The sequence below is a fragment of the Rhinatrema bivittatum genome, chromosome 3 (assembly GCF_901001135.1).
Source record: "Rhinatrema bivittatum chromosome 3, aRhiBiv1.1, whole genome shotgun sequence".
Lineage (NCBI taxonomy): Eukaryota > Metazoa > Chordata > Amphibia > Gymnophiona > Rhinatrematidae > Rhinatrema > Rhinatrema bivittatum.
This window is the reverse complement of record NC_042617.1, coordinates 465,825,701-465,850,130: the sequence shown is the minus strand read 5'-3', so window position 1 is coordinate 465,850,130 and position 24,430 is coordinate 465,825,701. Positions and strand designations below refer to the sequence as shown.

General features: G+C 43.2%; 1 protein-coding gene across 3 annotated transcripts in view; it reads right to left on the bottom strand.

The window, feature by feature from the left end:
- Window positions 1–24,430, bottom strand: part of GEN1 (GEN1 Holliday junction 5' flap endonuclease) — a 129,585-nt gene that overhangs the window by 98,107 nt on the left and 7,048 nt on the right. For all 3 annotated transcript variants that reach the window (XM_029595952.1, XM_029595954.1, XM_029595953.1), the window contains 3 exons: window positions 22,838–23,024; window positions 16,691–16,867; window positions 8,290–8,400 (listed from right to left, as the gene is read on the bottom strand). In XM_029595952.1, coding sequence (XP_029451812.1) covers window positions 8,290–8,400; window positions 16,691–16,867; window positions 22,838–23,024 — 475 coding nt within the window. The remainder of the gene's footprint in view (window positions 1–8,289; window positions 8,401–16,690; window positions 16,868–22,837; window positions 23,025–24,430) is intronic.

Below are 24,430 nucleotides of genomic sequence, written 5' to 3'. Positions count from 1 at the left end.
GTAATCACAAGGACAGGTTACACATCAGCCTAAGCGTAGGGCCCGCTCCCACACTAAATTAAGACTTCATAAGGGTACCAGAAACTGCATGGGAGCACAAAGATGTTTCACTCCTTTCAGGAATCAGGCCACATCAGGATGAGCCGACAAGGACCCACCATTTACCTAACCCCTTAAACAGGCGAGAGCTGCTACTTGTACCTTTAAGTAATTGAGAGCCAAGCCTTTGTTGAAGCCATCCAGCAAAAATTCCAAAATGAGTGAAATCTTGACTGAACAAGGAAAAAGTACCATGATCTTCTCACCAAGCCTCAAACACTCACCAAACCCGCACATAGGTCAAGAAAGTGGAGAACTTTCTAGCTCTTAGCAAGGTGGAAATTACTGCCACAGAGTATCCACGCTTCAGCAAGCGAGCCCTTTCAAAGGACATACCATAAGACAAAATCGAGTCAGATCTTTGTCGCAACAGATCCCTGTGCGCCGGAAGTCGAAGGGGCAATTCCACCAGGAGCCACCACAGCTCTGCACACCATGGTCTCCTGGGCCAATCTGGAGCAACCAAGAGCACCATCCTTCTGTGGTGCTCGATCCTTCAGACTAATGTGCCCAACATGGGTCATGGAGGAAAGGCGAACAGCAACTTGCTTCTGGCTGCTCCTGCACCAAGGCATCTATCCCCAATGACTTTGGATCTTGTCTGCGACTGAAGAATTGCGGAACTTTCTCACTGCAAGAAGTTGCCAGCAGGCCTAGAAATGGAAGACCCCAGTGATGCAGAATCTGCTGAAATGCCTCTGATAGCGCCCATTCTCCTGGGTCCAGACTCTCTCTGCTGAGAAAGTCTGCTCTTACATTGTCTTTTCCTGCCATGTGTGAGGCTGAGATCATCTGGAGATGTAGTTCGGCCCATCCCATAAGCTGATCTATTTCCTCCAAAACTTGGCTCTTGGTTCCTCCCTGTCGATTTATGTAAGCCAGTCACTGCATTGTCCAACAATATCGGGACTGATCAACCCTGCAGCCTGTTGCCAAACTGCAAACATGCCAACCAGACTGCCCTGGCTTCCTGGCGATTGATGTTCCAGAGTCTCTTCTGTATTCCAGCATTTTTGTTCCTGACAGTGAGCTCTCCAACCATAGAGGCTCGCACCTGACATCAGTACTAGCCAGTTCAGTAGTGCTAGGGAAATTCCCTTCCTTAGATGATCTGCCTATAGCTACCACTGCAGTCAGAAGGAGACCTCCATCGGCAGATGGAGCCAAATTGAATAATCCAGAGACTGCAGGTTCCACAGAGACAACAGGGAGCACTGTAGAGGATGCATATGCACCCTCGCCCACGGTGCCATTAAACCAAGTACGTGCAGGTAGGACCATACTGTCGGGTGTAGAGAGTTCATCAGATGTAGTTGCGCTATCAACTTCTGATTATGAGCTTCAGGCAGGAAAACCTTGCCCTGCTTCATGTCGAACCGAACCCTGGGGTATTCCAACGACTGAGCAGGATGAAGACTGCTCTTGGGAAATACAAGAAAAATAGATGTCTTTGGTCTTTTTCAAATCCTTTATTGAAGTGGAGACGTAAAAGAATGATTTAGCCCGACTCTGGCCGAGTTTCACCATTTATAACGGCTGCCTCAGGGGCTTATCGCTTGTACAGTCAATCATATTCTTGTGATTACGATGTATCTAATAGCTCCTGGATTCAATAATTACATTGCTAGCAGAAATGGTTAATACTCCTTACAGTCCACTTCTGGATAAGGCCTCCACTTGTAATAACAAGGTCAGTAAAGGATTTGAAAAAGACCAAAGGCATCTATTTTTCTTGTATTTCCTAACGGCTTTCATAGATCGCCTACCTTTGTGTTTTTTGAAGACTGCTCTTGGCCAGGTTCACCACCCAGCTGAGCTCCTGCAACAGGGAGATCACCCTGCAGGTCACCAGATGGCTCTCTTCCAGCGACTTGGATCAAATCAGCCAGTTATCCAAATACAGGTGTACTAGGATCCCATCCTCTCTCAATTCTGCTGCAACTACTACCATTACCTTAGAAAAGGTCCTGGGAGCAGTGGCCGAACCAAAAGCCAGCACCTGAAACTGATAATGGTGTCTGAGAACTGCAAACCACAGAAAGCATTGATGGTCTAGTTGAATGGAATGTGAAGATATGCCTTGGACAAGTCCAAAGAAGTAAAAAATTCCCCCAACTGCATGGCCATTATCACCGAGCACAAGGTTTCCATGCGAAAATGTGTCACCAGAAAATGACAGTTGACACCTTTGAGATCCAGGATAGGACGAAAGGATCCCTCTTTCTTGGGCACAACGAAATAAATGGAATATTGCCTCGTATTTTTTTGAGACATGGGCACTGAAATCATGTCCCTCAGACTGAGAAGCCTTGCCAATGTATTCTCCATTGCCTGCTTCTTCTGCGGGGAGTGGCAGGGAGAGACCATGAACACGTCCCAAGGAACACTGCGAAACTCCAGCGCATATCCTTCTCGTATCACCTCCAGGACCCATTGATCCGATGTGATCTTGACCCACCTCTTTTAGAAGAGAGAGAGGCATCCCCCTTTTTCCTGTTCCCAGGGGTGGGTCGGCAAACTTTTATTGGGAGACTCGGGAGGTTCCACTTCCCAAGCCTGCACCCCTTCTGGGCTGTCTAGGACAAAAGAACTGAGACCTACCAAAAGGCTGAGTCCTCTGAAAGGTTGCTCCTCTATAGGACTGAACACACTTGGATTCCCTAGCACGGCCTCTCATGCTAAAGGAACATGGTGTCTGCTTCTTATCCTCCGGTAATTGAGGAACTGGTGATTCACCCCACTTACTGGCCAGCTTCTCCAACTCACTCCCAAACAAGAGTGAGCCTTTAAAGGGCAATTTTTGATTTTAGCCTCGTAGGTTGCATCGGCTGATCAATTTCTCAGCCATAACTGATGCCTGGCCGCTATTACCGAAGCCACCCCTCTAGCTGAGGTGCAGATCAAATCACAGCCTACATCTGCCAAGAAGGTGGCCACCGGTTCCAAAACTGCCCTGGAATTCTTCCGAGAGTCGTCGACCTCCTGAGAAAGAAGTAAACAAGAGCAAACCACCACAGAACAACAAGAAGCGATTTGAAAAGTCATTGCCACTGCTTGAAATGCTTGCTTAAGGATAGTTTCAATCCTCCTATCGTGCACATCCTTCAAGGCTGCTCCTCCCTCTATGAGGATAGTCGTCCGCTTAGAGACTGTACATACAAGTGCATCCACCTCTGGAAAACGTAAACACTCTTTCACCACTGGATCTAGAGGGTATAGGCCTTCCAAATCTGACCTCTTTTGAAATTTGCCTCTGAGGCAACCCACTCAAGATCGATCAATTCTTGAATGGCTTCCATCACAGGGAAAAAGCAAGAGGCTTTATGCAGTGAAACCAAAATGGGATTTTTCTTCGGCTCAGAAGTGGAATCTTCCCCAGGTACTCCCAGCACATTCAAGGTCTGGTAAATCAGGGCCGGCAGTTCATCTCTATGGAAGACCTGCAGCGTAGTCCTATACAGTTCTAATCCAGGAGGAATTTTTCCATCCTCCAAAGAGTCAGGATCGGTCTCATCATCCGTGCCATTCGGATCTCTATTGGGCAGACCTTCTGCTGATCTCGGTGTACCCAGACGCTTAATTGTAGGTCCAGGCAAGGTTCTTACCTGTGACTCTGCCCTGGGAGCATTGGATGGGGCTGAGGACTGCGCCTGAAGAAAGGATCCATGCCAAAACCAGAAGGTACCTGAGGCATACTCACTGAGCTACCTTCCCCTGCTGATGAACCAGTTAGGGGAGTGCCAATATCAGGCACCCCACCTGACATGTCTTTACCCAAACCTACATCTGGCTGGGAATAACCAGGCTTAGTGAAATCAGGGGAAGATAATTCTCCTTGAGCTGGCACAAGTTAGCGGGCACTCCAGGGTGAGATGCCCGAATATGACAGGCAGTGCAAAGGGAAAGGCGCTTAAGCTTCTTAGTAATAGGCTTCATTAGGCAGACAGTACACTAAGTAGCGACTGAAGGTGTGCATCCAGTTTTTTAATTTTTTTTTTTAGGCGTCCAAAAATTCTAGGCATCCAACCTAAGCGTCCCAACACCTAGGTGTCCCTAAGGATAGGCACCACAAAAAACTTAAGCGCCCAGCAAATGCCCAACTTGTGGGCACAGGTAAGCGGGATGGCCACTAAGACGCCGCTTAACTTGGATGCACAAAATGAGGACCGACTAAACGTCCAAAAACTGGATGCACAACCTTGACGCATAGCTGGACGCACACGCCGAACCAACAATCCTGAAGAAGGCAGCCTAACATATAGACAAAGTGCGCGAAAAGCTGTTGAGGCCTACCATGTGGTGCACAGCAAAAAAGCCTTAGAGCGGGGCCTAGCCTATGGAAGCTGCTCAACCTGCCCACATCCCTTAACCTTCCATGGAGTGGGACGAATGTCAGAACGGCACGCTGAGCAAGGAGACTGGGAGAAGGAGGGAGCCCTACACCAAAATACTCCTCTTCTCTGTACATTTTTTTTTTTAAACTCAACTGAGCTTAGCCTTACCTGGCTGAGTACAGAAACTGTGGGGGGGAGAGGGCATATGCCATCATCACCACGCTCGGTTTCCTGCACCTACTGCCTTTCAGCTGTTTAAACAGCTAAGTCCACACTGGCTGAAAAACCAGCTACCGGACCAAGGCACACATCTGAGGGACCATGGAAATCACCTCTGGAATTCTCAACTGGGGGAGGGACCATTTGGTATCACCGCAGGAGAGCAGGGCGAATTAATTTTCCTTACTTCTTTTCAAATCAAATCAAAGCAATCTCCAGTGGGGAGATGCACATCCACCATCTGCTGGAGACGGAGAATACTGGCAGGCTGTCACTGCAGGGGTGTATATACTGTGACGTCAGTTTGCTCTGTCTCCATCTGCTCGTAGAGGTGCTTAACCCACTTGTTCTGGATTCATTTGACTGGATGCTAAGAAAAACCAGGTTAATCAAAGCAAGGGCAGTGTACTTTTCCCTATACAGTTCTGCATACGTCCTCAACCCTGTTCAGAGTGAAAAGTTAATTCAGCATCCAGATCCATTTCATCCTGGGCCTCTCCAATGAGTGCCAAATATTATCACTTGTGATAGTATAGTTGTGTGTGATATAGACACTTGTCAGCTGGAAAGCAGACCAAAGATCAGTAGTTCAGTTCACACATGCCACCAATTAGCTTTCAAATGGCTGAGAACCATTCTAATATTTCTTGAAAACTGTGCAAATATATAAATATACAATGTTTCAATATACAATGTACCTTTAGAAACCAACAATGTAAAAGGATACCAAAGGGGTTACAGCTGATCATTTAAAAAAGAACTGGATTTGAAATGTAATATGACCAGCACTCTTTGAAGCTAGAATTCATAAAATTATAGTATCCCTTGATACAGTTTCTCTCAAAATGTGGTCTAAGGAATGGCTTGGATTTTTATTGATTCTTTGACTAAGGGTTTGAGCACTTTGTAACACTAACAGCATAGCACAAGGGTGGCCAACTTCGGTTCTTGAGAGCCACAAATGGGCCAGGTTTTCAGGATAATGACAATGAATGTGTCAGAAATTGATTTGCTTGCATTGCCTCCATTGTATGCAAATCTATATCGGGTAAATTAACTGGGGATATCCTGAAAACCAGGTCTATTTGTGGTTCGAGGATCAAAGTTGGCCAAAACCTGGCACAGCACAAGTAATGACATTTGGGATTAGTTATCAAAAATGACCCTAGTTCTTAAACCTTTTGAGCTAGAATAAAGAGTTAGCTGGCAGAGGGAGGGGTGCTCCACGTCTGAACAACTACTCCACTCAGGTTACTGGAATGGCCAGCCCCCTATTGTAAGTAAAAGCAATGTGCAGCAAAGTTAAGTGTAAATAGATAAATTCTATGCCATAACTCATGCTTTATTGATTACAGTCATTTACAAAATTTGTTTTATAATTATGATGGACCTATCTTATCTTGTGAATATCCAAAATTAAAATGAACACACCCTTACTACTACTTGACCCTGAAGTCATCACAACCATACCATACATACTTCACCATGCTTTACTCTAAAATCATCTCAATCATACCATACATACATCACTCATAATATACTTTACACACAGCAACCTATAAAACCTATGTACTATGATGGATAATCGCTTGTACAACTCTCAGATAATCTACTGGTTGTTAAGATCAGGTTATTTCTCAAAATAAAATAGGTCCATCATAACTATAAAACAAATTTTGTAAATGACTGTAATCAATAAAGCATGAGTTATGGCATAGAATTTATCTATTTACCTCTGATTTGTTGTGGTATTGTTTACTGAGGTTTCGGAGGATATGCATGTAGTTGTTTACCTTGCATAGTTAGGTGTGGCATTTTGGTTAGGAGATAGAGTAGGAGGAGGTTTTGGGTTTTTTTTGTGTTGTTTCCCAACTTGAGTACTGGGTTTCAGTCTAGGCCAGTCCCTTAGTGGAAAGGGGACCAGTGCCTGCCTTGGTGCTGTTTCTATATTTTGATTATTTTTGGATGTTTTTGCCATTTTTGAGGATTCCTTCAGTGAGAACCCTGGTACCCCAGGTTGAAGGATTTGGGGGTATCTGCCAATTAGGTTACATTAGGGGGCAGGGAAGACTCCAGTGTACTCCAGTCCTCACAGAGGGGGGGCTGGACCAAAGGTGACCTGCTGCAGAAGATTTTTTCAGAGTTCCCAGGAGGAAGTTTGTGGTCGTCCTTCCTGCCTGAAAGGGGACATCTGCAAAGAGTTGCTGCTGTGCTCTCTGCTATTGGACTTTTCCCTAAGAAAAATCCTATTGTGACAATGGAAGAGGAAACTGTGAGCAAGATCTAAAATACTACTTGGAGACACCCATGTGGCGCCTTCACCCATTGACAGACACTTTGGGGAGACAGTTCAAAGACTGTAAGCCTTTTTTGCCATCAGTATTTTTGGAAGGGGTTTTCTGCCCTAACTAATGATACTCTGCCCAACTGAGAACTTTACTTAACCAAACCCTGGATGGTGAGAATTTCTCTTGCCTCAGTATCAAGAGACACTTGCACAGATAAGAATGTAGAACTGTAAATTTCATCTCTCAAGTCAAAAAACTGATGTGAACGTGCCATTTTTACTATTTGAACATTCCAACAGTAAAAAATGTATTTTTGGACACCGACAATGAGCCTCCACAGTGTATTTGTTGGCACTCACATCCCTTAAAAGTTGATAGAGACCTGCTATTTCCCCCAGAGCAACAAATTGAGAGTCTCCCTGGCCATCCCAGGCCTTGGAGGATCTAGGCATTCTTCCATTGGAAAGAATCCTGTCCCGGGGCCCTTGGACTGTGTCGAAGTGGGAGAAGGGTAAAGAATTGGTCTTGGGACCTTCGTTTGTCTCTGCCCTCCTGGCACACATAAAAATAAACACATAAAAGAGTGGTTATGTGGTCATATTTGATACAGTGTAACGGAATATATAAGCAGTACCACCGGAGCAAGGCTGATAGCAGCAAAAGGCCAGGAAGAGCAGTCTACAGATTAGCCCAGGTACAGAAAGATGGGCAAACAAACAAACAAAAAAAGAAAAGAAATGGACCTGTACAGAAAGCAAAGGGTATCCCTGGGGGAAGTTTGAGAATAGCGAAGGACCATGCTTTACTCAAGCCAACCACATCCCAGGGCCTAAGAAAGGCAGAGAGACAAGGAGCACAAAAAGGCAGCAGACAGAGAGAAACCATAAAGCTGACTCCAACAATGGAGGATAGGAGATCTTGCAAGCGGAACAAGAGTCACAGATATGGAGAAATCGACAGGCGAGACCCTTCCGTGACAACTAGAGTCCAGCCTCTGACCCAAGACTGCAGTCAGCCTGGATGCTTTCCAGTCTAAGACAAGAGAACCCAGAAAGAGAGCTTGTCCTGGTCAAGCAGGCAATGGAGATCTCATCTCTGGAGGGCCCGAAACAGCATCAAGCAACAGAGCAAGTAAGGAACTTTCACACGTGGACTTAAACATGCTATCAACAAACTAGCACATTGTGACAATCCCCTTCAGTAAAAATTGTTTTAAGCAAAATGCTCAGCTGTAACTAACCACCTCTGTATCCTTTTGTATTTTTGTTTGCACAGATGTTTGTATCCTTTCCATTGTAAAAGCAAATCCATACTGTACATGAAAAATGACCAAATATTAAACTACTCACTTTTGGAAGATAATCGCACCCAAGGAGCACTCCAAGTCCAACTAGAGCATCTCTGTTAAAACCTAGCCTCTCTTTAATAGATGATATTTTGTAGCAGTCTACGTGTGGATCCTGTAAGAAAAATGTGAAACAGAAAATAGAAACAGAGGACTTGGAAAATCAGAGCAGGCACCAACATGCCAGTTTGGGGGCTTGGCTGAATGTGCTCCACACTAGCCGCCATGGCTTAGCATACTTTCTGCTCCAGTCCTAAACCTTCAGGCGCTATGAAACATTGTCAGCGTAGCTGTATTTGTATTGCATTTGTGTACATGAAAGAAATGCTTGAACTGTAAATGTTTTTAATCAAACTAAACAGTTTTACTGATCTGGACCACTTCATTAGCCATAAGACAATGGACCAGTTCTCAGTCTCACCAAATAAGAAGTACCCCTTAGTACATAGTCATAGATCAGGCAGAAGCACAATGATTTGCTGTGAATACATAACTCTAGCTTTTATTTAAAAAAAAACAAAAAAAACCCAACAAAACTTTCCTTTGAGAGTGTCACTGAGCCATTGTTACCATCCATCTTGCTATCATATGCCCAAGGTGCTGAAAGATCGATATCAAACACTGGACAGTGGTCACTGTATGAAGAATAAATTCAAGACTGACAGTTTGCCAAGAAAGAATCCACACTTCATCCTGCATACTTTCAGCATCCCTGTTTTTGCAGGAGGTTTTGCTGCTCTTGCCAACAAAGAAAATGTAGTGCTGAAGAGACTTTAAAAACTAGGACAAAAAGACACATGCATACTTTTCTGTAAACATAATTTATCCTTGCATATGAAACAGCCAAGAAACCTGTCCATACAGGCATCTCGTGGATACCCTGCTACCAGCAGCTCTATTTGTGACATTTGCAGAGCAAGATTTCCCCAAGGTGTGTGCTATTCCAAAATCTACTTTCTGGCAGCGAATAAACTGTTCTTGGATTCAGTACGCCACAGTGCTAAGCAGAGAGGACCTGAACACGTTCCTTCCAAACTGCTGTCTGTATCACTGCTGACGGTTTCTTAGAGAGCACAGATAGCAGTGCCAGATGGCGAGGCACAAGTGTGGCATCTAACTTCAGAATTAAGCGACAGCGAGATTTAAGTGAAATTAGAAAAACTTTTTGTGGGATGCTGAAATGTGTTAGTGAAAAATGACAGAGAAGGAGACTTTAAATCCTAATACAAAACAAGTGATACCATGCACAGCAGGCAATTTCACGGTTACCTAGCAAAATCCATTTCCTTCAAAAGCTTAAACATTTGGGCTCTAATGGAATGAAGTACAGCAGGCCTGCTGCCTAGAATAAATTACCGTTCAAAGCTATGCAAACCTTCAAAAAAAGGAAGTGAAGTTAGCACCCTGCGGGTAAGAGTTTCCTTGCAAAAGTTACCTCAGCGGAATGCATTCAGGTCACTTCTGTCCCTTGGCTGCAGGGCTAGGGATGCAGCAAAGAACTTGTGCAAACAGTTTTGCTTTAAATAAGAATATGATTAAACTGTTCTGCATCTCTGAGTAAGAGCCTAGGAATTAGTTTCACACTCAGGTTCCCACTCCTCAGACTTCCTGAAGTACTGCCCACAGGAGGAGAAAAAGCAAATGCAACCTCTGCTAGAGGCACACAAACCCCAGTCTTGATGCTGGGGTTTCAGTCTTAGCACCAGCAATGTGGCTTCTGTACAATAGTCAGGTAACATGTTGGATTGGACCATGCTCAGAGGACAAAGGAGTTTATGTTTCTTTTATTTGATAACCCACTTTTAAACAGTCTTAAAATAGTGGCTTTATTAAACAGTATATGCAATAATAAAATAACACAAGACAAAGCAAACAGACACATTGTAAAAACATTTAAAATCCAATCACTAAAATTAAATAATCTCCCAGCTGATATTTATTTTAAAAGATTTATATCCTTCATAAGTACGAGGTAGGTTACAATTTAAAACATTCATAAAGCTAAAAAGAACATTCATTAACAAAAATGGGAGGAATTCAGAAAAATAACTCCTGGAGTACCAGCAGTCAATAACCATACAAAAATAATCTCTCAAATGAATATAGTAACTTAAATTTGAACACTGGCCTCCTGGAACAGACCAGATTTTAAAGCTTTCTTGAAGCTATCTGCCATTAATTGAATATGCTCCAGGAGCAGGTTCCAGAGCAATGGCCTGGCAACTGAATAAGTCTGCTCTCTAGTTTCAGCTAAATGTGCAAACTTTACAGAAGGTGTTTCAAATAGGTGGAACATAGAGCATGTGACGGTTGATAAATGCGCAGGGTTGAGCCAATTCAAGATCACCAGGATTATTTAATAATCTTATAAAGTGGCATTTATAATTTATCTCTCACATGCCAATAGACAGGAAGCCAATGGAAAGAATACAGCACAAGTGTAGTATGCTTACACTTGTGCTGGTGTCACAACCCTGCCATATTATATCGGTACAAGATAATAATGTTTCCGTACTATTATTTCCGTACTATTATTATAACTGCTCTCTAACACAAGGATCAGTCCCTGATGTCCTGAAACTCGCCACTCTTAAACCTTTACTCAAGAAACCAAACTTGAACCCAACGGACCCAGCTAACTATCGCCCCACTGCTAACCTCCCTTTTGTCGCCAAACTCATGGAGAAAATAGTGAACAAACAACTATCGGATTACCTAGAGGAACATAAGATTCTTGCTCCCGCCCAATTTGGATTCCGCAAATCTCTCAACACGGAATCTCTACTAATCTCTCTAATGGACAAAATCCTCACAGGCCTTGATAAAAAGACCCCGTACCTGCTAGCACTACTCGATATATCTGCAGCTTTCAACACAGTGAAGGACTCCATCCTCATTAACCACCTTGCAGACATTGGTATATCAGGAACAGCCATGGATTGGTTCAAGTCATTCCTCAACAACAGGAAATTCAAGGTCAGAATTAGCAACAAGGACTCGCACCCTGTCAAAGCCACATTCGGAGTCCCCCAAGGATCTTCTCTCTCCCCCACCTTATTTAACATCTACCTCCTTCCACTCTGTCAGCTTCTCACTAATCTAAAGGTTATTCATTTCATTTACGCAGATGATTTCCAGATCCTGATACCAGTCAAAGAATCTATCGCTAAAACGCTCACATTTTGGAACAGCTGCCTACAGTCTATAACCAGCCTCCTTACCAACCTTAACTTAGTACTCAACACGTCAAAAACAGAACTACTACTCATCACTCAAGAGGACAACAATCCTGCTCAGGTGTTCCACAACCTCCCTTCACTCCAAATGTCCACCACCACAAATGTAAGAGACCTGGGAGTAACTATAGATAATAGGCTGAATTTAAAAAGATTCATCAACACAACAAAAGAATGTTTTCATAAATTACTCATTTAAAAAAATTTGAAGCCTCTTCTTCATCTTCAGGACATCTGAACAGTTCTCCAAGCTATTCTTTTCTCAAAAATAGATTACTGTAATTCCCTTCTAATCGGCCTTCCAGCTATCACTACCAAACCACTTCAAATGCTACATAATTCTGCAGCTAGAATCTTAACCAATACCAGCAGAGGAGAACACATCACCCCTATTCTTATGAACTTACATTGGCTCCCTATTAAATTCAGAATTCTGTATAAAACGCTAACCATGATCCACAAAACTATACACTCCCTAACCTCGCTCGAACTATCTTGCCCTCTACAACATCATTCAGCTTCCAGACCAATTAGAACAACATACCTAGGTATCCTTCATGTTCCCCCTGCCAAGTCAGCTCTCAAGAAACGAGCCTTCTCAATTGCTGGACCCATACAATGGAACAATCTTCCCCCGGAACTCCGCCTAGAACCCTGCCTGCGGACGTTCAAAAAAAAACTGAAGACCTGGCTCTTTTCAAGAGCTTTTACTTAAAGTCCCTATTACCTGATCCTACATTATAGACCTGAAGTTCGGATGTATTTGCCTCCTCGAAGTTCCTTAATCCTTATCATGTAATCCAAGTCTGATTTTCGTGTTTGCCTTCTCGAAATTCCCCTTAATCCTTTCATGTAATCCATGTTCAATTTTCGTTCATTTTGTTTGCTGTAATTTCCTATTGTTGGTTCTCTGTAAACCGAAGCGATATGTACCTGTACATGATCTTCGGTATAAAAAAGCCTTAAATAAATAAATAAATAAATAAATTATTTTTATGGAAATCAAACAGATTCATATCCAAGATACTGTGCTGATCAAGAAAATGTGAAAATTGTTTGAAAACTGCATATTTGATAATTTGACTCAAAAAAGGCAGTGACAAAATTGGGTGCTGGTTTGATAATACAGTAGAATCTAAATCTTTTTTCAGCAGTGGACAGAGAGGCTTGTTTAAGTGATGATGGGAGAACACCAGTTTGAAGACAAATTGTGATAAATGGACAGTCACTCCTAATAACATTTAGTAATGATAGTTGGACAAGAGTTTAATGGGCAAACTGAGGAGTTCATTCTTGCCAGTGAGCTGAACAATTTCAACAGATGACATGGGCAAGAAATCTTTCCATTTGACTAATTTGCTGGAAGGCAAAATGTTAAGATACAGCTAAAGAATTTGAGAACTGATTACAAATGGTAGAGATCTTGTATTATAAAAAAACCTTGCAAACCTTTCAAGTGTCCTAACTAGGCTCTATGTCAGCTCTGGTGTCCATAGTAGGAGGAGTTTGTCAAATGTTTCACTGTCCAAAACGGCTCATGCGAGTTCTTTAATACTGCTTGAATTCAGGAAGAAAAATAAACCTTCTTAGTAATATTCACAAGGGAATGGTATACAATTAAAAACAAAAAGCCTTAAAAACTTTGAGATTGGAAGGTAAAGACTCCAACCTCTCTCTAATTTATGAAACCTCCTCTTGGCATTGACTAGCTGAGAATTGAACCAGGACACAGATTTAGATCTTCGAACTTGAATAAACTTTAATGGAGCTAGAAAATCAATGGTGGTCTGCAGTGAGGCATTCCAAACCTTGAGCTCTTCTTGCAGGTTTCTCACACCAAAGTTGGTCAATAAAGGACATAAATGCTCTGAAAACTGCTGAGGTTCAGTAGTGCCAAGAGGTCTGAACTTGTTTAGATGCTAAAATAGCTAATCTTGAACTTATCAAAAAACAGTCAGACCATGGTATTCACCAAATGTCTAAGGGAGGCAAAGAAAGGCCATAAACAATTGAACGGTAAAAAATAAGATCTAAAAGTGTGTCCATAAGAACATAAGAAATTGCCATGCTGGGTCAGACCAAGGGTCCATCAAGCCCAGCATCCTGTTTCCAACAGTGGCCAATCCAGGCCATAAGAACCTGGCAAGTACCCCAAAACTAAGTCCATTCCATGTTACCATTGCTAGTAATAGCAGTGGCTATTTTCTAAGTCAACTTAATTAATAGCAGGCAAGGGACCTCTCCTCCAAGAACTTATCCAATCCTTTTTTAAACACAGCTATACTAACTGCACTAACCACATCCTCTGACAACAAATTCCAGAGTTTAATTGTGCGTTGAGTAAAAAAGAACTTTCTCCGATTAGTTTTAAATGTGCCCCATGCTAACTTCATGGAGTGCCCCCTAGTCTTTCTACTCTCTACTACTCTCTATTACTCTCAACAATTTTGTATCATCTGCAAATTTGATTATCTCACTCGTCGTATTTCTAAATAAATAAATAAAATAAACATATTGAAAAGTAAGGGTCCCAATACAGATCCCTGAGGCACTCCACTGCCCACTCCCTTCCACTGAGAAAATTGTCCATTTAATCCTACTCTCTGTTTCCTGTCTTTTAGCCAGGTTGTAATCCACGAAAGGATTTTGCCACCTATCCCATGACTTTTTACTTTTCCTAGAAGCCTCTCATGAGGAACTTTGTCAAACGCCTTCTGAAAATCCAAGTACACTACATCCTGTTCACCTTTATCCACATGTTTATTAACACCTTCAAAAAAGTGAAGCAGATTTGTGAGGCAAGACTTGCCTTGGGTAAAGCCATGCTGACTTTGTTCCATTAAACCATGTCTTTCTATATGTTCTGTGATTTTGATGTTTAGAACACTTTCCACTATTTTTCCTGGCACTGAAGTCAGGCTAACCGGTCTGTAGTTTCCTGGATTGCCCCTGGAGCCCTTTTTAAATATTGGGGTTACATTGGCCACCCTCCAGTCTTCAGGTACAATGGATGATTTTAATGATAGGTTACAAATTTTTACTAATAGGTCTGAAATTTCATTTGAGACCTATTTGGCGTTGAGATGAGCACAATACTCTAACTAGATCTTAAGGTGTCAACAGGCTTCCTAAGTAATTAGGACAGCCTGTATGCAAAGATCTGAATGCCTGCAATAAAACTTTAAAATGTTATTGATTGGCTCCCAATTTCTGAATGAAGATCTTTCAAAAGTGGAGTGACATGATCTCATTTTCTAGAACAGAGGATCAGTTTGGCAGCAGTATTATGAAGTAACAATTTGTCTCAACGCAGTCATCGAAAGACCCATATACAGAGTAAATGTGTCATTACTAGGGAATGAATCAGGGTTTGTAAATCTGCTCTAGTTGTTAGTGTCCTGAAGCCAGTTTTATTCCTAATGAAATTACATTTTCTTTCAACAGCAGATTCACTCCAGACATTTGAGGAACTACATTTATAGACTTGCTTTTTCATCTGATTTATTGGGATTGACTTTAATTGTATGTGAAAATAACCAACTGGCAACCTGATTAAGACAATGATTAAAATCAGCAGTACTTTCAGTGGAGTGTATTATTCTGCAGGACAGAGAAAAGAAAACAAAACTATGTTCCTCTCTGTAATCATCCAACTGCTTTCCTCCCACCCCTACTGTCCAAAGTGGAACTTCATCTCTGCTTTCCAGTCCTTCCCCTGCAGGGAACCCACACCCTGAGATCTAACAAAGGGAGTCTCCGACAGTGACGGCAGCTTTATGGTTCCAATTCAAACATTTACTTGCTCTTCTGGGGTACCTGCATGAAATGAGTCACAGGATCCTAACTGCAGAAATCTTCAACTGCCCTCTGTACACACATATTCTAAACCTCGCTAACAGCAGAAAACATTAGAACCCTCTTAGCTAAAGCACGACATAAACCCAACAACGTACACTTCCTGTTCGGATCCCATTCATAAACCCGGTAGTACTCACTAATAGCCATGAATCCATCAGAAAAAGGATCCTTCTGCGGGAGAAACTGCTCTTGCAGCCAGTACAAATGTAAAGTAAACCTACAGCCTCCAAATTTATACCTGGACTACACAAAGAAGGGAAGGGCACAAAGGAGTGAAGGGGAAGTTAGAGAACAAAGTGAAGATGGGACGAGCATCGAGAAAAAGAAAAAAGGGTGAAGGATTGGGAAGGTGGAGCCAGGGCTCGCACCACTATGGGAAAGAAAAACTGTGGCTTAGAGCGGACGTGAGAAAAACAGGAGCCCAAACAGACCTGATGTAGGTAAGGCAAACTACTGAGGGAAAGGACAAGTGGAGATAATGGTCAGCAGGGAGAGTAAGAGAAAAGGAGACAATATTTAGAAGACAACGTACAATAGTGTCAGCAATTGTTGTCCTTGAGTGAATGTGCCTAACATGCAGGTAAGTGCCACCAACAAACTGGGTCTCTGCCTGCTTTCTGTGTGGCTCTTGTAATAACACAGTATGACTTCACTACGTATGAAAGGCCATTTGTAAATGCCAGTTTCACTTACCATGTGCTGATGTACTCCCTGAAACAAAAAAGGGGACGGCTATTGGGGGACATCTGAAGAGATCTGCTTTGCTTTACTGTTAGACATTTCAGACTACAGTGCTTCTCCTGCCTTAAAGTTTGAAAATAAAAACACCATAGCCAACTCTCAAAAAGGTGCAAGCAGTTGCACTGCTGAGTCCATCACTGACTGAATATATAAAAACCCTGCTTAAACATCAAATTACAGTATCCTTAGCTATAGTCCACTTTGCCTTACTGTGAAATCACAATCATTTCTTTTTAATTAGCTTTCCTATTTGATTCAACCACCCCAAAGTGCAGCTGGGAGATGAGCTGGAAAGGGCAAAGATGACATATGGGAGAAACAATTCAGGGCCGGTTTCCCACATGTCATGCACTGAATGCTTTAGGCCCGGCAGGTGCAGCACGTGAGGACTATTGGCTCTTTCTGGGTTGGCTTCAAAAGAGCTGGGAAGAGTTCAGCCTTGCAGAAAAGTTATTCTCCAGCATAAGGGCTTCATTCTCCCAGCAGTCCAGGGGAATATAAGGGAGGGGAGTGACATGTACCAGTGGATACTAAAAATGGGTTTGTGAAGTTTGTAGAAATCAGCAGTACCTTTACGTTCATGGTGAAGTTCCTGTAAACAGTTTGAGCTCCGTACAGGAAAACATCTCCGTCATTGGTGATGCATCCATCCACATAGCCATTGGCATTCAGATAGGCACACATGGCTTCTGCCTCGCCAGCTGCTTGAACCCAGGGGACTCCCAAGTACTCCAGCATCTCCAAGCACTAGAGAAAGCCAAAAAAAGTAACACCAACAGCTAAGACAAGATGTACAAAAGCAGGTTCTGAATCCTTGACATTTTTGCTCAGTTGACTGTTTAGTGCCCTGGTACAGTGGTTGTCTGAATCGTAAGAAAACAGTCCAGCAACAATTGCTCGACTCCAACTCTTCAGATATCTAATGGGAATGACTTGCTCAAGATCATTCTTACAAAAATAATTTCTCAAAAAGCAGGGAAAAAACCCCCCAAATATTGAAACAGTCACATACAGACAGGCTGATGCAATATAAATGCACTAAAAATGGGCGCTCATATTGAGCGTTTGTTTCTCAATGGGCGCCCATCCACCTCTCCTGGCCGTGCGATGCAATAAGGTAATGAACTGTTCCATTAAAAAGGATGCACTAGGGGAAACTGTGCATCCCTAGCGTGTCCTTGGCAACATGCACCCAGGAGACGCGGCTGTTTGCAGGTTAGGAAAACGGATGCTCAATGCAAGCGTTTGTTTTATCCCGCTGTAGCTAGTTGACTGGCATGTTATACAAGCACAATTTACACGGCCTGGAGCGTGTATATTGTGCGCCCCGAAATGTTTTTTCTTCAGGTACAACTTTTTAATTTTGCATGCTGCTGCTTTCTGCAGTTCCTCCTACTTAGTATTGTGACAATATAAGTAGGAGGAACCACAGAACAACGGTATTTTTTGCTCTTAAGTTGAGCCCTTGATGTACGGCAAGACTTTATGCCTGCTCTGGGGCAGGTGTAAAATTTTCTGTGTTAAAAAGTGTGCATCGGGTGCATGGTAATTTTTTGCATTAGGGTAATAGCAAATAGCCTCATCTACATGGCATTTACATGTGATGAGCGCTATTAGCTAAGTGCTTGTTTGGACACACGTTTTGGATGCGCTAAACCCATTACTGCATTGGGAGGTATTCTAGCGCGTCCAACCGCCTGTCATGCTGTGTGCACTATATTGCATCGACCCCAGAGAATCTCCAGAACAGTATTTACGCTGTGCTCTAGAGTAGACCAGGGCAGACTAGATAGGCTCTATGATTTTTCTCTGCCATCACATTTCAGCATAACAGTTAAGAATGCCCAGAAAAAAAAAGCTTCTTGAAAAATTGCAACAAAAATATATGCTATGATAAAACATATATGACATGGATTTTAACAGTCACCAAGATACCTGGGTTGGAGGGAAAAGAATTATATATGGTGTGAGGGGAGGCAAGACGAATCTCTAGGAAGTGGCAAATGAAGCCTCTTACTATAGTAGTCCCAATAGGAGTTGGTTCTGACATAGCTGAAGAGCTCAAAGTAGCAGGAAAAAACTGCTAGTCTGCTCGATACAGCTCCTCTGCCCAGTCAGAAAGAAAAACTATAAAATAGCTCCAAGCCTTGAGCACTGGGAGAGGAATTTGCTAATTCCTGTAATACCACAGATCAGTCCAGACAAGTGGGTTATGCAGCCCTAACAGCAGAACAAAACCTTGAGGCACTGCTACATAACCGAGAGTGCTACCTGCAGTCCCTTAGTATTGAATTGTATCCAAGCCAAAGAATTAGATGCTACAAAACCCCATCTAGGGTGGACAGGTAAAACAGGGCTGGAACTCCCTTGCCCTGGAGCCTCTCTCATCTCCAGAAACACAAAAGTAAGTACAAAAACTCTTCAGACTATATTACATCGACTATCAGGAAACAGTCTTTCGGCAGCCATGGGGAGGGTCTCTGGACTGATCTGTGGTATTACAGGAACTAAAATTAGCAGGTAAGAACCAGTTTTCCTTTCCTATACATACCCAGATCAGTCCAGACAAGTGGGATGTACCCAAGCACTCCTAAACTGGGCGGGAACCTGAAAGACCCACGCACAACACACTCTCACCAAAAGACACATCTTGCTATTTATTTATTTAAGCAGTTTTATATACCGACAACTGTTTGCACATCGTGTCGGTTTACAGGTAACTTACAACCAATGTATATATAGGCATTGCCTTTACAAAGAACAGTAAACAATGGAACGCAATAACAGAGCAAAAATTAGCTAAATTAGAAAGGAGGGATTCAACTAGGGGTGACAAAGGTGGGGGCAGGGGGGGAATAAAACAATGACACAAGGGGAAAGGATATGTACAGAGTTACGCGAAACATTCGTTATATACAAGGTTATGCGCACATGTCCAAATGGTAATCTCTGGTGAGAGGGTGAAGTAAAGACCACTCCGCCGCTCTGCAAATCTCCTAGGGAGAAAGCAATTGACACACTACCCAAGAAGCTGCTTGCACCCTAGTAGAATGCGCTTTCAGCCCCTCTGGAATCTTACAACTGTTACAAATATACGCAGAGCAAATAGCCTCCCTAAGCCAACATGCAATCATGGCCTTTGAGGCCTTATCACCTTTCTTTGCTCATCTAAATACAAAAAGATGATCTGAGCGCCGAAAAGAATTAGTGATCTCCAGATAACCCAAGATAATCCGGCGTACATCCAAAAGATGCAGTTCCCTCTCCTGAGGGGAATCCCTGGACCACTCTGGGAAGGCCAGGAGATCTACCATCTGATTAACATGGAAAGAGGCCACCACCTTCGGTAAAAAGGAGGGACCTATTCACAACGTAACCCCATATGCTGAAAAGGGTCTCTGCACGACAGAGCTTGTAACTCAGAAATCCACCTGGCCGAACAAATTGCCACCAAAAACAGTTTTCAATGTCAGGTCCTTCAATGTTGCTCTTCTCAAAGGCTCAAAAGGCGCCCTACAGAGATCCCAAAGAACCAAATTGAGACTCCAATCTGGACACAATTTCTGAACCAGCGGTCACAAATGCTTCACTCCTTTCAGAAACCGAACCACATCAGGATGGGAGGCTAACCACCTCCCTCACACCTTGCCCCTAAGAGAACCCAAAGTGGATACCTGTATGCGGAGCAAGTTATAGGCAAAGCCCTTGGACAACCCCTCCCGCAAAAAGGATAAAATCTGAGGTACATCCACAGATAGGGGATCTAGCCCGTGCTGCAGACACCAGGACTCAAAGACCCTCCAGACCCTGGCATACGCTACAGAGGTCGAAGGTCTGCGCGCATGGAGAAGAGTAGAAATCACCTGCTCCGAATAGCCCTTCATACGCAAGCGCCGCCTCTCAAAAGCCAAGCTGTGAGACAAAAAAGTGATTCTCCCGATCCAAAAATATGGGTCCCTTTCGCAGCAAGCAGGGAAGATGGGCCAATCTGAGGGGTCCCTCAACTGCAGGATAGACGAGATCCACGAACCATGGACAATGCGGCCACAGTGGTGCCACCAGCGCCACCGATCCTGAATGCGATTCTATGTGCCGCAGGACATATCCGATGAGGGGCCACAGGGGAAACATATATAACAGGATCCCATCAGCCAAGGACAAACCAAGGCATTCAGGCCTACCGCACCAGCCTCTCTTCTGCGACTGAGAAACCTGGTCATCTTTGCGTTGGCCCGTGTCGCCATAAGATCCAACTGAGGCACGCCCCATCTGGCACAGATGCGATTTCAAGCGTCCGGGGACAACTCCCATTCCCCCAGGTCCAACTGCTGCCTGCTGAGGAAGTCTGCCTGCACATTGTCCGCACCCATGACATGAGATGCCGCTATCCCCTCGAGATGGAGCTCCGCCCAGATCTTCCTATGCCTCTGGCAACAGAGGGAGGGGAATCATGAGTCTCTCTGTTGAGCGCTGGACTCTGTCTGTGATCCCAGTGGGTGCAGCTGTCCCCAAGACCCCCCCCAGGGTCACAGCTGGGGCCCCCAACAAACAAAGGGCCCTCTTCCAAGGACACCCCCCCCCCGAGGTCCCTTCATCCCCCGCCTTGCAGCTGGAACACAGGGATTTACTGCTCAGTTGAGCAGACCAAACCCCACAGGCCCTGCATGCCGCCACATGCAGTTTTGGCGCCATTCCACAATAAGTGCACTGTGACATAACTGAGCTCTTTAATTTCATTGTCCTGCATAGTCCTCTCAAGTTTCCATATAGGTTTTAACACTGAAAACACCAAAGCAAGCCACGGATGAGCTTTTCTTTACACAAATATGCCAAATTTGTCTGGTTGAAAAAAAAAGTAAAACCAGATTGAAACCCCATCCCCAAGTAGGGCCAGCCTGGGGACTCAGTGTAGTGCTGCACACCCCCACTTGGAGGGCCCCTGGCTCAATTCCTGGATTAGGCCTTCTGTACCTTGGGCTAGCTAGGAATGCTGCACAAAGCTTGCTTACAACCCCTGGGGGAGGGAGTCCGTCATCACTAAAGGTGGCAGCTGATAGCTGGATTTAGATTCAGGACTGTTGCTGCAATACCCAGACTAGAAACAGTTGGAAGAAAAATCCCCAGGTTTGTGTCAATGAAGGCTCATGGCACCAGGATCCCAGTACTGGTTCTGACTGAGCTGGAAGAAGAAAAGGAGAACTGAGGAACTACCGAGGGGAAAAATCCCTAATACTGGGGTATGGTACTTAAATATAGCACCACACAGACCCAAAGAGAGAAATAGTTTCTCTTAAAAACATTCATTTTTATGTTATGTTAAAATAAACCCACAGTAATAAAAGGAATGATAGCCAAGTTGTTTCCTGATAGTTATTGCAAGATATAATCTGAATATGATTTTATAAGCAGCAGCAAATTAAGAAATAGCTTTGTAATTAAAAATAAAAGGTTTATTTTTTCCATATTTCAGGAGTTTTGCAAATAACTCTTGCTTCAGTCTTATCAGAAAGCCATAAGCTCCTCGGAGGGTAGAAGGCAGTAAGATTATACATAAACTTTATATACCTAATGAGGTTAGGGGCATTTCATCCTGGCAGACTTTTCAGTATATCAATTTAATTAATTTCCTTAAGTGGAACAAACCTTGTTGTAGTGTCATTACCTTAGAAAGCACTACTATTCTATTCCAGAAATAAGAACTATGGAAAAACAGAGACACAAATTGTACACATACCACTTTGTGTGCTTCAGGTGTACACTACAACCGTAGACTGCCTATGAGAATTACTAAGAGTTCTATATTCAGAGCCTAGCTAACTTATCAGGGATATTCAGTGGTGCAGCTGTGTCTACCTGGCTAACTTTAGACCTCCTCAATATAAGGACTAACTTAGCTGATAAGTCTCAATATCACTACTTATCCAGCCAAGTAGCTCCTTCCCCAGCCCACCCCCCATTTAGCCAGCTGGCTACCATCCTCAGACAGTTTGCTAACATCACAGCTTCCTCTTTTGGTCTAACCACAGATGTCCTATATATGTTTTTTTGTTCTAATATATTCTCCTACTTTTCATACTTCTGAAACAGGTGTGTACCTTATTTTATGGCCACACCTCTTGTTTTTAAAGATCTCCTTCCCCAAGTCCGCTTGTCAGCTGTTTCTGTGTTTTATGTATATCAGTATGATGCCTTCTTTGGGTTCTGAGAGGGTCAGTGCAGCAGCACCTCTGTTGGTTTGGATTAATAAATGGAGTGGCTGAGCAGAAGATTTAAAAATATAAATGAAGAGGAGAAACCCCCCCCCCCCAAACCCCTAAGAGAGAATCTTAATGCTTATTCATATGTGCCAACTGACTTGACTTAAAAATGCATTCCTAGTACTGCTGTTTTTGAACATAAGGGAATGAGTTCCAGTCATGTAACAAGGTGTGTGACAGTTACTCACCTAAGAACTGCATGAACTCAAGGAATATGTCAAGAAACTCACTGAGCAATTAAAAACATTCAAATTAGCATCTCAGGCCTTCTGCAGAAATGATCAGATTATAATGTAAACTAAAGAAACACTGTGGTAACTATTTGTTACATGTTTTACTGTGGATGCAACCTGAGACAAAGCAGTTTGTAAACGTGGTCTCCTATAAAATATTACCTAGAAAAAGAGGTAATAAGCTTTTGGGTGATATTATAAGCAAAGAGACTTCTCAAAGTACTAACCTCCTTCAAAACAGATACAAAGTGGGATCTTCCAGTTCTTGTAGATCCCATTTTCTTGGATGCCCCGTACCTCAACTCCGACCTCTTGCTCATTGTGTCTGCTTTCAGCTTTGGGGCATCCCCCTCCATAACAAAAACCAGCCTGACTCCCATCAGAGTTAAAAAGGAGACTCGAAAAAACAGGTTCCTGGAATAAAGCAAAATGTGTTAATAAACTGACTTTAAATTGGTTAGATAAAGGAAACTCCAGGGAGGAAGACTTAGAACCAATGTCAGGAAATATTTCTTCACTGAGAGGGTGCTGGATGCTTGCAATGCACTTGCAAAGGAAGTGGTGAAGACTAAAACTGTGAAGGATTTCAAAGGGGCATGTGATAAACACTGTGGATCCCTAAAAGGTTAGAGGATAGGAATAAATAAAAAAGCTACAGCGACATGGAGCCACAGATACTACCCTTAAGAGAAACATGGGGGTAACCTGCACGGAGCAGCAGTTACTACCTTGGGAAGCTTGCTGAGCAGACTAGATGGACCATTTTGGTCTTTTTCTGCCGTCATTACTATGTTACTATATGAACCAATAGGTCAGGCTTATGTTAAGAAGAGAAATCTTATTGCGATTTTCTTTCCATAAACTCTAATCCCAGTTTACTAAAGGAAAAGGAACTGGAGGATGAATCAAGGAATTCAAGAAAGAGGGCAGGGGAAGAACAAAAAAAAGACAAGATAAGAAAAAAATTCACCCAGGAAACCAAGAAGATTCACTCAGAGGAACTAAGCTGCCCCCCCTCCCCCAGCACCTTAGGGCTCAACCAAGCCAAAAATCTCCAGGGTGGAGCCCCAAGAAGAGCTCAAATTAGGAAAAAACCTGAGATCATAAAACTCAAATGGTTCAATCAGGGAACAACGGAAGGCTGCTGTCCTAGGAGCTCAGGAGCACGCTACCACCAAGGGATTCAGCTGAAAGACAGAATGCCCTGGGAGCTTAACTGAAGGCTCTCAAAGCAAGGAGTTGAAGGACCACCTCAGGAGGTAAAATCCTACTGCACCAATCCAATCTTCTTACCACCTGCTGGAGACAGACACCAATAACCTATGGCTATGCTCCTGAAATGGAACAAACCTTGCTGTGGTGGCGATGAAGCCACAGAAAAAGGCATGTCCCATGTTCACATCATTTGCTGGTAGGAGATAACCCATTTGTCTGGACTGATGTGACAGGATGATAACAAATCTTGGTTTTGTGGCAATTTGATAAAAAGATTGTTATTGAAAAGGGAAAGAGCATGCATTCATAGTCCAGATACTGTGTATCTTAAACGAATATATCTAACATAGGAAAATTAGTTTCTTACCTGATAATTTTCGTTCTTGTAGTACCACGGATCAGTCCAGACTGCTGGGTTTTACCCTCCCTCTAGCAGATGGAGACAGAGATGTTTTTAAAACAAAGCTCCGCCTTATATAGGAGAGTGCCACCTACAGTCCGGTAGTATTACGTAATGTCAAAGCATGATGGCTCCCTTAAGATACCATAACTATGTACACTAACTCAAACTAGAAAAATGTCAACTGGGTCACTGAACCTGTAGA